This window comes from Conger conger, chromosome 11 (assembly GCF_963514075.1).
Source record: "Conger conger chromosome 11, fConCon1.1, whole genome shotgun sequence".
NCBI classification, from domain to species: Eukaryota; Metazoa; Chordata; class Actinopteri; order Anguilliformes; family Congridae; genus Conger; species Conger conger.
This window is the reverse complement of record NC_083770.1, coordinates 40640325-40655253: the sequence shown is the minus strand read 5'-3', so window position 1 is coordinate 40655253 and position 14929 is coordinate 40640325. Positions and strand designations below refer to the sequence as shown.

General features: G+C 44.2%; 2 protein-coding genes across 3 annotated transcripts in view; both read right to left on the bottom strand.

Moving 5' to 3' along the window:
• The window catches only part of sh2b3 (SH2B adaptor protein 3), a 53557-nt gene extending 46564 nt beyond the window's left edge, over window positions 1-6993 (bottom strand). The window contains exon 1 of the mRNA XM_061259453.1: window positions 6594-6993. The gene's annotated coding sequence lies outside the window, so the exon portion shown is untranslated. The remainder of the gene's footprint in view (window positions 1-6593) is intronic.
• Window positions 6994-8295: 1302 nt separating this feature from the next.
• Window positions 8296-14929, bottom strand: pheta1 (PH domain containing endocytic trafficking adaptor 1). Of its 2 annotated transcripts, XM_061260315.1 has the most exons (4): window positions 14787-14929; window positions 14533-14640; window positions 12736-12824; window positions 8296-12349 (listed from the first exon to the last, which is right to left on the bottom strand). In XM_061260315.1, exon 4 carries the CDS (start codon window positions 12327-12329, stop codon window positions 11556-11558), a length of 774 nt encoding a protein of 257 aa, XP_061116299.1. In that variant the 5' UTR covers window positions 12330-12349; window positions 12736-12824; window positions 14533-14640; window positions 14787-14929; the 3' UTR covers window positions 8296-11555. The 2 variants fall into 2 exon arrangements, with proteins under 2 accessions (XP_061116299.1, XP_061116300.1); XM_061260316.1 differs by lacking the exons at window positions 14533-14640; window positions 14787-14929 and adding an exon at window positions 14075-14118.

Here is a 14929-nt window from a genome sequence, read left to right as displayed (position 1 = left end):
GCAGCTTTAACCAGGTTTCAACCCCTAGACCCAGGATAATGAAATCGGGGTCCCCGAGGGCAGAGATTGACTAGTTCTCACCCTCCCGTTACCTGGGAGACAGGTGTGAAGACAGCTTGGCCAATCAGTCGCACTAATTACCCATGAGAAAGAAGACTCGGGCAGGATTTGGATTCGAGGGCCAGATTTAATGATCCCAGTCTTAACGGGTTCTCTTGCGGTGGTCATTGTGTTCACTGCTCAAATTCCAGCGATGTCGAAGCCATACACCCCCCAAGCTCGGGCAAAGAACACAAAATAAATGATTTCATGAATTGCAACACCACCTATGTCATGTACACTCACTGAGCACTTTATTGTGTAGACCTGTACACTAAACTTGTTAATGCAAATATTTAATCAGCCAATCATGTGGCAACACCTAAATGCATAACAGCATGCAGACATGGCCAAGAAGGCTCAGCTGTTTTTCTGACCAAATATCAGAATGGGGAAGAAATGTGATCTAAGTGACTTTGACCGTGGAATGATTGTTGGTGCCAGACAGGGTGATTTGTGTATCTCAGAAACTGCTGATCCCCCTGGGATTTTCACGCACAAGAGTTTCTAGAGTTTGCAGAGAATGGTGCGAAAAGCAAAAAACATTGAGTGAGCAGCAGTTCTGCGGGCAGAAACGCCTGATAAGAGAGGTCAGAGGAGAGAAACAGAAGCACTACAAAAAGGGGCTGACACAATTCTCACACAGATCAGCCAATAAGGATGTAAATATCCTCACATTAAAGGTGACAGTCTGCACTTTAACATCTCATTTCAAATCTAATGTGCTGAAGTACAGAGCCAAAAGAAAGGAAATTGAACCACTGTCCAAATACTTACGGACCACAGTGCACGCTCATAGGAACTGCATGGTCTTGAGACATGCACACCCTGCACTGTGTAATTGATGGGAAGGTATTTATATACCACCAGGTGTGGCCGCTTCAATGAAACGTCAGTTTCCTCTGTCCTTTAAACAGCGTGTACTGCTCTGAACGCGGTGTACTCCACTGTTTCACCATTTTTAACCAGGCAGTGCTCATCTTGCACACACTGTTTTAACCAGGCAGTGCTCATCTTAAACACACTGTTTTAACCAGGCAGTGCTCATCTTGCACACACTGTTTTAACCAGGCAGTGCTCATCTTACACACAGTTTTAACCAGGCAGTGCTCATCTTAAACACACTGTTTTAACCAGGCAGTGCTCATCCTGCACACAGTTTTAACCAGGCAGTGCTCATCTTACACACAGTTTTAACCAGGCAGTGCTCATCTTACACACACTGTTTTAACCAGGCAGTGCTCATCTTACACACACTGTTTTAACCAGGCAGTGCTCATCTTGCACACACTGTTTTAACCAGGCAGTGCTCATCTTGCACACACTGTTTTAACCAGGCAGTGCTCATCTTACACACACTGTTTTAACCAGGCAGTGCTCATCTTAAACACTGTTTTAACCAGGCAGTGCTGATCTTAAACACACTGTTTTAACCAGGCAGTGCTCATCTTAAACACTGTTTTAACCAGGCAGTGCTCATCTTAAACACACTGTTTTAACCAGGCAGTGCTCATCTTAAACACTGTTTTAACCAGGCAGTGCTCATCTTAAAAACACTGTTTTAACCAGGCAGTGCCCATCTTACACACACTGTTTTAACCAGGCAGTGCTCATCTTACACACACTGTTTTAACCAGGCAGTGCTCATCTTAAACACTGTTTTAACCAGGCAGTGCTGATCTTAAACACACTGTTTTAACCAGGCAGTGCTCATCTTAAACACTGTTTTAACCAGGCAGTGCTCATCTTAAACACACTGTTTTAACCAGGCAGTGCTCATCTTAAACACTGTTTTAACCAGGCAGTGCTCATCTTAAACACACTGTTTTAACCAGGCAGTGCTCATCTTAAACACACTGTTTTAACCAGGCAGTGCTCATCTTGCACACACTGTTTTAACCAGGCAGTGCTCATCTTAAACACACTGTTTTAACCAGGCAGTGCTCATCTTACACACACTGTTTTAACCAGGCAGTGCTCATCTTAAACACACTGTTTTAACCAGGCAGTGCTCATCTTAAACACTGTTTTAGCCAGGCAGTGGTCATCCTAAACACACTGTTTTAGCCAGGCAGTGCTCATCTTAAACACTGTTTTAACCAGACAGTGGTCATCCTAAACACACTGTTTTAATCAGGCAATACTTACACACACTGTTTTAACCAGGCAGTGTTTACACACACTGTTTCAACCAGGCCTGGTATCACACAGTCATATCATCACACACTGCTCCCTGAAGGAGGTTCCCGGGGGGTGGGGGTGGGGGTGTGGGCGAGGGGGGAGGGGGCTCTTTCTGACTTTGCTCATTTTTTGCAGTGTAGAACCAAAGCTCACCAGTGTTCCATACAGCTGTGCAGAGAGATGCATTCTGGGAGCAGATTCCATCTCTTCCTGCAGGCTCGCTCTGAAATTCCATTGGCCAACGTCCAACAGCGCTTACTTCTAATCGCCAGAATTACACGCACAACCATTACAGACAGCAGGGATGTCTGAGTCTTCACGCACACGCCTAACGCATTAATACAGGAAGAAAATTCCGCTGGGAAGATTACGTTCACTTGCAGTTGGGAATAGATATTTCACTGCTTGGTGTATGTTCCACAGTCTTTTAAAACTAGGCCACTTTCAAATACTGTTACACAAGCCCTTGAAACCATACACTTACCAAGCACTTTATTAGGAACATATTTACTTTATCACACCTACTTATTCATGCAATTACCTAATCAGCCAATTGTGTGCCAGCAGTGCAATGCATACAATCATGTAGATAGGGGTCAGGAGCTTCAGTTAATGTTCACATCAACCATCAGAATGGAGAAAAAATGTAAGTGACTTTGACCGTGGAATGGTTGTTGGTGGCAAACAGGGTGGTTTGAGTATCTCAGAAACTGCTGGGACTTTCTCTAGTACACTAGTATCTAGGGTTTGCAAAGAATGGTGCAAAAAACGAAAAAAACAGTGAGCTGCAGTTCTGCAGAAAGAAACGCCTTGCTAGTGAGAGACGTCAGAGGAGAATGGCCAGACTGGTAAAAGGTGACAGGAAGGTGACAGTAATGCAAAGGTGCAGTGGTATGCAGAAGAGCATCTCTGAACAAACAACGCATCACGACACTAAGTGGTTGGGCTACAGCAGAAATCATTCAAATAAATACCAAATAAAGTGCTCACTGAGTGTATATCAATATAGGCAGCACACTCACACATACACGTACACAGGTTCCAGCTAATTTCTGTTAGCACAGCCTATCTACATCTGCACCTAATGTATGGAAGGTGGCATCGTCTTCGAAGTACACTTGCACAAGCACTGCCCAATCAGCGGGAAAGATGGAGCCAATTCTCGCCAATCAGCACAGAGTATAAATTAAGTATAAATTATAAATTTAGAGGTGGGGATGGGAGGTGCAGAGAGCATAACCAGGCCCAAACAAACAACCAAAATACAGTTTAACAGCTTGAGATATAGTTATACACAGCATCCTGTTAAAGGTGACAGTGATCTAAAAAAGACATTAAATACAGCCAACACAGCACCATGAGCCAAGGTGATAACCCAGCTTTTATCAGCATGGTCCTGAAATTACATATTTTTAGGTTTAATAATCCATTAGTCAAACTTTAATCGCTACACATAATGAAGAGCCGGCTCTTTTAGAATTAGCCTTACATCATTACTATAGCGTGAGTGGACCCGCTAATTACCATCTCATGTCATGAGAACTGTGATTACAGAACCTAAGCCAAAAGATTCATTTTACTTCATGGCTGGGAAAATAATCGCAGTATGAGGTTCTGTAACAACGTTGGAATCAGGGAAGGCTAATTGCGTGAACCCGTACGGACAGAGGATCAGGTTTAACACGTTTGAACGTTAAAAGTGAAACGAACCCACGCGTTTCACAAGCACAAGGTGCAGTGGCTGGGAGAGAAACTATCCCTCGCCCGGCGGAGAGAGAGACGTTTAGACAGCGGAGAGTAAACCAAGCCTGTAAATAGGCAGAAACATGGGTTTAAATTGATTACAGGAAATTGCACGCTTTGTAGAATATCACGCTAGGCAGGGTTTCTCATGCGGAGGCCCTTCACATGCCGTTAGCGTCGTTTGGTAAAACAGAGCTGCTTTGTAGAGTCAGTCTCGTTTCATTCTCAGTGCGACTAAAAAAAGCCACAGCTTCTAGGTCACTTTTTATAAAGGCTTTTAATCACATGCACACACGCTCTCTCTCTCTCTCTCTCTCTCTCTGTCTCTCTCTCTCTCTCTCTCTCTCTCTCTCTCTCCTCTCTCTCTCTCTCTCTCTCTCTCTCTCTCTCCAGCATTTGCATTATCACAGTTTAAGAAGAAAAACCAGAACTTTAACCACAGTGAGAGAAAGTAGCAATATATGGCAAAAAAATAACTGCACAAAAAAAATTAGAACAAATTTCAACAGGAAGTGCTACCGATCTCCAGTCCTCCCTAAACAATGTGAGGGAGGATTTCTTCACAGAAAAATAGGCATTTAAATCTAAGCACTTTGTGCAAAGAGATATCTCACTGATGCAAAAATAAACAACTGTCACTCAGTTTTTTTCCATATCAAAGATGAGCCCAAGACATGATATTGAGATCGGTAGTATTCTCCAATAAAAGGTAAATAAATACCGTGTTAGTCTCAGAAAAAATGAGATGCACTGTGTTCACCAACATCACCTGTTCCCCCTGGATTGAGCTGATGCGCTTCTGCTTATGTGTGTGGTGAACTGACAGGTGGCATTTAATATCTCAAATGTTTAATGACTAGGCCCCGGAAGGTTGGTGGTTCAATCCCCGGTGTGGCCACGAAAACATCCATGCAGCTGTTCCGGCCCTTGCCCCCGGGGGGGGGGGGGGCGTCCCTGCTTAGTCTAATCAACTGTAAGTCGTTTTGGATAAACAACGTCAGCTAAATAACTATGATATAATAATACAGTTAAGACAGAGCAACACCTCCATTCACCTGACCTAACATGAAATGGCACCCGTTCCATTTAACATGGTAAACTTGTCATTCCATGCTAATAAATCAAAGGGCCTAGTCTTCTAAACCTGAACACGGTATGTCCATTTATGACCCGAAGACATCGACATCGTATGGGGGGAAGAGAAAAGTGTAAACATAATGTACGACGAAAAAAAAGAAAAGGTGTTATTAGGACATGTAAGCCTATACACCATATACAGATTATCAAATTGCAGAAATTATTAAGTTTCACTGTGAAGAGGCATGCACTTCACATCTTTACTTGCAGAACATCTGCCTGTGTAGAGTCGGTACATGGAGTTCCAATTAAGAAAAAGTAACATACTATTTGTAAACAAAAGAAAAATAATTGAAAAAAGTTGTTTAAGTGTAGCATACGTTATGAAATAAATAAAAAAGATAAAAAAAGTAATAGCGTCCTATATCAAACACTACGTATATTATTTAGATCCCTGACTACACTTCAACAGTAGATCTTTAGCCAGAGTTTAGGAATTCTTATTTTCAGAATTCATTACATTTCAGCCTTTTTTACTTTTAATGTTTTATTGCGAGACTGGTACGCTACTGTAATGCTAAATTTGCCGTCGGGCTCAATAGCCATAGATATCTAACAACCGATACTTTGTGGGAAACTAGTGCGCACAATATAGTGCGATATATCTCTAAATTACCTAAGCATTTTCAATCTTAGCAAGCTACAGTACTGATATGACTGCGCCTATGTGTTCTGATACATATTCATGGTAAATTAGCCACACTAGTCAAACAGCATTCACGTTAAAATACGTAAGATCTTAATAGTTGGCAAAATATATAGCTAGCTGGGTAACTATACTAACTTACAGACAGAACATGAATTTGAAAATATATATACCGTCTAAATCACAAACTGACAGAAAGCCCTATGACATGGCCAACTTGCTGAAAGTCCTCGTCTGACCCACATTGCTGAATGTGACGGACATTAGAGTATACCTATCCTACAAACAAAGCTACAAAAAAATAAAGTTACAAGTTAGCTACCAAGACAATATTTGCACAATAGGTGTGAACTTCCCATCCTTCGAAATACTATCGATCCATTTCAAGCAATTCGTGCGTTAATGCTGTTAGCAAGAACGCTAATGTCCCTTTAAAATCGTGTAGTATTGCAGTACCAGGTACAATATGTATAATCAGCGTTGACAAACAATGCATGCGTTATGAAATAATTACAAACAATGTTTGTTGCCAATCCAATCGTTATAACAAAACGCAATGAAAGAAAGTCTTCTTTCGGCGTTTGCACGCTTTGGGGACTCCGACTGAATGCAAGTAACTTGAGAAAACGCACACAAGTAGCCTTGCTGTCCGTTATCAGGACAGCGAGGGCAAAACCATGATGGCACCACACGCAGAGAACTTTTAAACATCCACATTTTCTAATGAACGAAATAAAAATGTCAACACTACGGTCTGCTCGGCCACATAAATATAAAATGAATTTACCTGCCAGCCCAAATTCCCGTTACTTTCTCTGTCATGTTGGATGCGCGCAACAAGCCTTAAAGTTTGAGGAAGGAAACTCAGGCGCGGAAAAAATGCTTCATTCTGATCATTTCCGCTGTCAAAAATGTGCGGCTGCCGGACTCCTGGTGTACAGGCTACAGCTAGCCGCTAGTTGGTTAGCTGCTTTTCTTCACAAGTTAGTCCACATTCACCTGGGATTTGCAACGTTTCTCGATTAACTTAGCTATTCTATTCGACTATTCCTACATTTATTTACGTCTACTCTGTATTTCACTTAAAACATCTGGTTCAGCAAGCTGGCTAAGATAGACGTCTTCGCGTACATCTGTAGTTATTTTCTGATTTAAAAGCTTAACAAAAAATAACCTTCCCAGCTGTGACAATGTGAAACTAGTACTAAACAGAAAGAAGCCTGTAATTGAAACAGAAAGTAGCCTATTGTCACGCGGGGCAAACCTACAAGATATCGTAGCTGTTGCATTGCAACCTAACAACCTAACGTGGTCCTAAACTGACCCCTATCTGCACGAGTATGAATTATCCGCCTCCAATGCAATGGTTGAACGTACCATAAAAGGAATGCTACACGGCAACTTTACTGTCTGTAATCAAGATTTGCCTTTACTGTGATCGCACATACATAAGTTGTGGTTTACCTTTTTTTTCCCCTCTGCAACATTTAATTCATTTTTTTGTAATCAAATATTCCCCAAGTAGACTACATTATTCACCAGTGAAGACCTACAGCCCATGTGAAATAGTAGGCTGACATTTACTTAATATATTATTTTATAATATAGTAGGTATAGGTTAATCATAATTAACCTATACTTACAGTAGTATGCTAAGTGTAGCCTAGTTCAAGCCCACACTTTGACACACTTTGGAGCTACAGATCCATCCTCCTCCCCTCTGAACATACTCTACATCCATCCATGTAGACTCTAGATTATCTGATATTTTAGTGCTTGAACTGTTATCATCTTAACCTATAGGCCAGCAGAGGGTGGGCCCCCATCCCCCTATAGGCAGGTTCTTCTCAAGATTTCTTCCCATCAGCAGGTTTGTCCTCCTTCTAGGGAGTCATATATGCTATTTGGGGAGTTAGGGCTGACATTTCGATATGGTGTGTTATGCCAACATTGATGATATACATTGTGTCAGGGGGCAGCCTGTAACGTAGTGGTTAATCCCAGTGTAGCCACAATAAGATCTGCACAGCCGCTGGGCCCTTGAGCAAGGCCCTTAACCCTGCATTGGTCTGCTTAGTCTAATCAGCTGTACGTCACTCTGGATAAGAGCATCTGCCAAATGCCAATAATGTAATAATGTAATATAATTTCACTTCACATGTCATGATATTGTCACTTGCTGCATCAAGGTTGACAACACGCCATATGCCCATTTGCAGTTATAGCCATAAGCGCCTATGAGTGCTTATGAATGAGTTATGTAGCTCTTTTGTAGGACCCTTCAAAGTGTTACCAAACAACTCAAATCAGCATCTCCCTTCCTTTCTCCCCCAAATCCTACCTTGCACAAGGCTATTGCAACAAGGAACAAACTCCTAAACCCCATAGCCTAAGGCAAAACAGAAAAACGAAAACACATACCTTGGCATGTTTAAAAATAATAATCAGTAATAAAAGAGATGCACACATTTATAGCCTGGACTCCAGCATTGTTTAATGGTTGTTTATTGGTTTGTGAATACACTCGTCACCGCGGAGAATCCAATCATGCTGCATTCATGGAATACCTGAAAACAAAGACGCATTGCAATGTCCCATTTCAGTAATCTACTCTGTCTTTCCGTTTATCTTTTCCAGTCATTCAGTTTCAGGTTCCAGCGTAACTCGTCTCCTTTCAACAGCATTTCTCTCCATTTCCCAATTCTGACAAACCTCAATAACTTCAGCCATTGATCTCTTGTCAAAACCACATTAGTTTTCAGCGATTTCGAGGATTTGAGTGGTTAAACAAGTTGTTACAAAAATTCAAAAATCAAAAAGCACAGAAAAAATCCAGGTGTTTTTTCACAGTTTTGGTTCCTGCTGATGAAGAGCTAACAAGGTCCCAGAGTGGTTAGATAAGAGAGCTCCCACCCATATTATTGTGCACGAACACCACAAAAAATTGAGGGTTTACTACTAGTAAATACTAGTAGATTGTTCCTGGCTGAAATTTCGGGACTGCTGGCCAGTTCTCTCAGGCACAGTGCCATGGTCAGTTTTATTTTAATTTTTTTTTTTTTTTAGAAACAGGATTCACCAAACCCAGAAAAAAACGAATATAAAGGAGGAATGCGTTCTGAAGACTATGCAGGTGATGTTTACCAGAAAAATTATTTTCGGGTTTGTAAAAACAGCCAGCGCTCATACCTCAGAGCGGTGGAGGACTGAACGCCACTCTCTCCAAGCACCGTACCAAACAACTTCTCCTTTCTCCCAACACGCCCAAAAACTTCACGTACCAAAACATCTCAACTTATTGAGATCTTAGAAAACTATGGCCTTAAGAGTTACACTGAGAGCGAGTTTAAGAATCCATACACAAGCAATTCAAATCAAAGCTGCATATCTGTAAGTTATACAGGTTGTACAGTTACATAATCGCCAAACCGTACCTCCTTAAAACAGAACCCAATAATGACAAGTCCCACCATAGACTGATATAGGAATAGAATACAACTGCAGTGTTTGCCATTCTGGCTGTAAAGATAATATTGGTAATAAAGCCTGACACTACAAGATACAGTAGATAGTGTGGCCATAAGTAAAAAAAACTGAAAGCATGCAAAAGCCATCCCCCAAAGTGAGGATTTTGCCGGCCAGAACCCCAGCCCTTGTCACATAGTAACACTGCGTGTTGGTAAACAATACGTGGGTCTGGCAGGACGTGGATGTGTCAAGAGTTTTACGGCTCGCCCTCCTGGGTCCACAGTGAACACTATCAGACCGTGGAGGCCCATCGCAGAGGCGCGCCCAACCAGGCTAATAAACACGGACGGCAGAACACTGCCCTGGTAAATCACATCCCGCTTAAAGATTAAGCTGTTAGTCACACTTCATTGAACCCCGTGGGTTAATATGTTCTCCTGCATTTTAACCAGAGGCAGTAACAGTACAGCACCTGGGGACCAACACCAGTTCTGAGGCCAGTGCCTTGATTTAGGGCAACGGCAGGAGTGTACATAACTTGCATGTATTTCAGTTTATCCGTTGATCATTACAGTTTATCCGTTTATGGCCGATGAGTAATTTGAGTGGTGCCACCTAGTGGTCATATAAGGAAATGCACACTGCTACAGGTGGAACTCTGGGTAACTTAACTGTCCGAACCCTAACCCAGCTGAACCAAACTCACTGACCCAGGGGCTCATTCCAAGCACTCATTTTATCCACCCTCATCTCCTCAGTCCTCGACTGCTCCAGGGCTCCTGCCAATTGTATTGTTCACTTCCTTCTTCCTCTCCTCGCCTCATTTTCTTGCTCCTAGCTCCACCCATCAGGGAGGCAAGGAAAAGAAGCAAGAAAAGGAGGTGAAGACAGGGGTAATGAGAACGTGAATTAGGCAAATGGAATGTCCTTGTTAGTCAGATGTGTGGCTAGGTGGAGAGAGAGGTGGATCCACAGGTCGATCATTTACAAGCTCCTGGTTCCTAGCTCCTTGAAGGAACATTTCATGGATTGGAACATCCTCAAAGATGGTGGATCTTGATCTATTTCTGGGTCAGATAAGGAACAAAGAGACGAGGAAGGATAAAATAAGCGATTGGAACAAGCCCACTTACTACCCTTTTCAATCTGCTTGTACCGGTCAAAACTCTCTGAAGTACGTAACGGGTGGACAGCTGGAGACTTTTGAAACCGTCTGTGAATGTTTTCCTGTTGGACACAGCCTACTAACCACAGCTGATAAAAATAAAAATACAATTTAAGATTCTGTGTACACACAATAGAAAACATGTAACAGTTTCAGGTACATATCACAACAGGAATAGGAGCAACATCAGTAAAAAAACATAGTAAGAAATAAAAAAAATAAGATTGCAATTTTAAGAGACCAGTTTCTTTCTAGAAGAAAACTAGGCAAAAGGGAACCGTTAAAAACACATCATAAGCAGAAAAACTGAAATGACAAAACCGCAGTGAGTCTGAACAGTGGGAGCAACAGCACTGTGTCTCTCCACACATTCAGCACAGGAAGGAAGAGCCCACTGATCTGCCCTCGACAGATTGTCATTAAAAACACGTCCAGCGCAGAAAATTATCCTGTACAGTTGAGCTGAGCTGCAGGTGGTTTACACCATGTTTGTCCTTGAGGAGGATGCAATAAGACTGCGTGTGCTTATATGTAAGCATGTAAATATGTACCTGTGTGTGTGTTTGTGTGTGTGTGTGTGTGTGCATGCGTGAGCTGGAATGTGTCTGTCTATAAGTGTGATAGTGTGATAGTCTCTGGTTCGCACTGGCTCCGTATGTGTGTGTGGGTGCGTGTAGAAGAGTGTGAGTATACGAGTCCTCACTGGCTCCATGCGTGCGTGCACGTGTGCGTATGTGTGTATGCGTGTTCTGGAGTGTCTATCGATAAGTGTAACGGTCTCCGGTCCTCACTGGCTCGAAGTGGAAATGGGGCGACATGGCTCAGGCAGTAAGAGCAGTCGCCTGGCAGTGGGAGGGTTGCCGGTTCGATCCCCCGTCCGGGCTGTGTCGAAGTGTCCCTGAGCAAGACACCTAACCCTCCAAATGCTCCTGACGAGCTGGTCGGCGCATTGCATGGCAGCCAATCGCCGTCGGTGTGTGAGTGTGTGTATGAATGGGTGAATGAGAAGCATCAATTGTACAGCGCTTTAGATAAAGGCGATATATAAATGCCAACCATTTACCATTTAGAAGTATGTGAGTGTGTGTGTGTAGAAGTGTGCGAGTATAGGAGTCCTCACTGGCTCTGCTGCCACTCCTCCCTCAGCAGGGCCACCTCCCTGCCGTACCAGCTGTGCAGTTTGGAGAAGCACACGGTATCCGGGGAAACGGGGCTCTCCAGCGAGGAGGTGGATCCCCCCAGCCCGCTCCTCCTGCGGGGGGGCACAGGGGGGGGCCGGACCCCATCGCTGCTCCCCTCGCCCCCCTCGTCCCAGGGGATGGGGGCCGGGGGGGTGTCAGAGCCGTTTGGCGGGGTGGCGGCAGGCTTGCTCCAGGAGACCCCGTTATCCCGCGGCTGCACCTCGGGGGGGTGATGGGAGGCTTTGGACCGTCTGCTCCCCAGCCGCCTGGGGCCCTTGCCCCGGCCCTGCAGAGACCCCACCCCGCCCGCAGCCTCCTGCATCTCCTCCAGCTGCCTCTCCAGCTCCCGCACCACCAGGCGCATGTAGTCGAAGCTCGCCCGCGACAGGGCCTTCACCCAGGACTCCATGCCCGCCTGGCTCTCGGCGGCCATCTTGTAGACGCGGGCGCGGGCGCAGTCGAAGCGCACGGCGAAGGCGAACTCCTCCGGCGACTCGCACAGCTCCACCGTGCAGCCCTCCAGCACGATGACGCCCACCGGCTCGCGGCTCTCCCGCTCCTCGAAGTAGAACAGCATGTTCCCCTTCAGCACGAACCAGCGCCGGTGGAACGCCGTGTTCCGCTCGCCCTTCTTGAACAGGAAGCCCGTCTTGTCGGGCGGGGAGTCGCAGGTGGCATAGTGCGCCACACTACGCTCGTTCAGCTTCATTCCCCTGGCTGAGTGCACCTCTGTACGCCCCGAACAAAGAGGGAAGCAGAGAGGGGGCAATGACAAATCACATCACAACCACCACAGAACAGTTGTTATTCACAACACAGAACGGGTGTCCCAGTTGTCTGCAGGTTTAACTCCAGTCCTGGAGGGCCGCAGTGTCTGCAGGTTTAACTCTAGTCCCAGAGGGCCAGTGTTGTTTGACACCTCTGGTCTACACTCTCTTACAATGCACCATTAACTACAGTCAACCAACTTCTTGTTATTCAGTGATGTATAAAGTGCCGTGATGGTCAATTCACAGGGCTAGTGACAGTGAGAGTGAGAAAACAGGCAGAGAAACGGACAGACAATCCTCCTGCATGCATCCTTCAGAGATCAAGACCTTAGTTATTATACTCACATCCCGCATGGAGAGTCCTTGTACCCGCTCCAAATCACGATTTTGAGGGTTTCCCCAAGGTCAACATTCCCCTACATGGTAACCCACCCCTAAAAGACAAACACAGGAACCGCTTCATACCGCGCGACTGAACACAGATGATCGAATAAACGAGAAGCTGAGGTTAAAGCGTTCAGCACATTAAGCTTAGCTAGAGTCAAACATCCCCACCTCTACATTCACAGCGGTGCAGTGTGAGAGTCAACCACACGTGATACACGAGGTCCCCATTATTCATTCACCGCCACAATGAGCCATTAACATTTTTTCCGACTAATGGAATTTTATTTCCCCGCTGACCGTACAAGCACATAGAAAAGGAAGTGGGATCCGCAGACAAAAAATGACAGCTGTTTACGGTGGCCCATCTACAGGATGGAACACTTATTCAACACCATCGTTATTTAATTCACATCAATATCATGAAGCAAACAAGAAATTAGTCACGGATTGTCAATTTGCAATCATCTCAAAACAGAGCTGCGTTTGTCTGGCCAAAACCTAGCTAAAGAGGATTTGAAACTTAGATCACCATGGTAAAATATGTTTTCTGCTCTTGTCAGGGGCATTTTGGACATGGTATATATTGACATAAAAATGTGGTTTGTACTGTTGTCTCTGTAGTTAAATAATATTGACCTGGTCTCACAACGTTTTTCGTGTTGAGTTGGAAAACATTACTACTAGTCTAGCTAGCTCGCTTACTTATATATTACAGGTTGGCCATTGCTACTAGCTAGCCAACATCTGTGTGAATACTAATAAATTCGGTAGGTTAGGGAAAGAATACACACACAGCATAAGAAAGTTTACATTTTAGGTGTCTAACCCAATTTCCACACTAGTCAGCTAAACGTGACAACGCCTAGAAACAACATAAGGCGTTTCTATGCGTTCAAATACTTAAAAAAAAACATCCCTGAATGAAAACCAACAACAACCACCAGCTAACTCGCCACTTTTCTCCAGACTTAGACAGATAAATTGGCTAGTCTCCCAGGGTTACCTCGCAAACAAACCTATTGACCCTGCCATCTTCCATTAGCGATAGTAAGATAGAGTAAGTTCGTCTAACTAGCTACATTTGGCAACCTAAACGTTTTTCCACGTCACTCAGTTCTATTTTACGAGCGGAGCTAATGTAGCAAGCTAACGCTAGCTTTTTGTTCTTACTGACGACTCGAAAAGTTGCCTGCTAGGTAACTAGGCTAACATTGCGAAATTTTGGACTAGCATAACGTTATACGTAAAATCAAGTTGGCAGATTGAGAATTCCATTGAATCTTAAAAAGGTACTTACAGTTGGATGTCACGTAGCTAGCATAACGTTAGCTAGCTAGGATAAAGTGCAATTAGTTAACGTTAGTCTAGCTAACTTTAATACAAACAGAAGTTATCTTTGTCAGTGTAACTGGTTTCCATTGGTTCAGCACCGATTCACTACCAATTGCAATGTAAATTACAGTGCAATGCCACGCCACTGCCATAATCGCAACATTGTCTTGTTATAAATAAAAAAAACTTGGCTAGCCAACTCGATCACCAAAAGAATGATTACACAAGCACAGCGTTTAAGCAAACTGACGACGTTAGTCGAAAGTTAAATGGTCTGTGGTGGTAGGCAGCGGTGTTGGCAAAATTACCTGGCTATCTAAGCCAACCGTAATTTCTGCACAATCTCAGCAGCTCACAAAACAATACCTACGAAAAACGATTCCAGGCTGCCATTTCGATGCCTTTGGTGGAGAACGCACTCACCCTGTGGGTTCGTCCTCCGATGATCACTGCCAGGGTGGAGTGCATTTCAAGCAAATCCTGGGACCGTGTGTGTGTTTGGACAGCTGCAAGGACACTCCGATTCGATGCCTGCTTGGCTCCCCGTGGGGCGAGAGCCAGGGTACCGTTTGACACAAACAGAAAATAATCAAAGATGAAAAAATGAAAAATCCAGGAATTTCCTTTTACGGTGCATCCAAATAGCAAATCAGTTTTTGGGAATATCGTAGGCCTACCGAATTCTGTCTATCAGCATTCTCGCTTTTTTTCTCTTGCTCTCTTCAAGGCTTTCCTTTTCGGGTTTTCCCCGCGGGCCATCCGCGTGTAGGTGTAGAGCCCTACGATGGTCACGACGGCTCGAATCCGCCCTTTGGCAAAC

Bases quoted from the DNA above. Each gene is read 5' to 3' on its own strand.
- pheta1 (XM_061260315.1), bottom strand. From the start codon at position 12,329: ATGAAGCTGAACGAGCGTAGTGTGGCGCACTATGCCACCTGCGACTCC.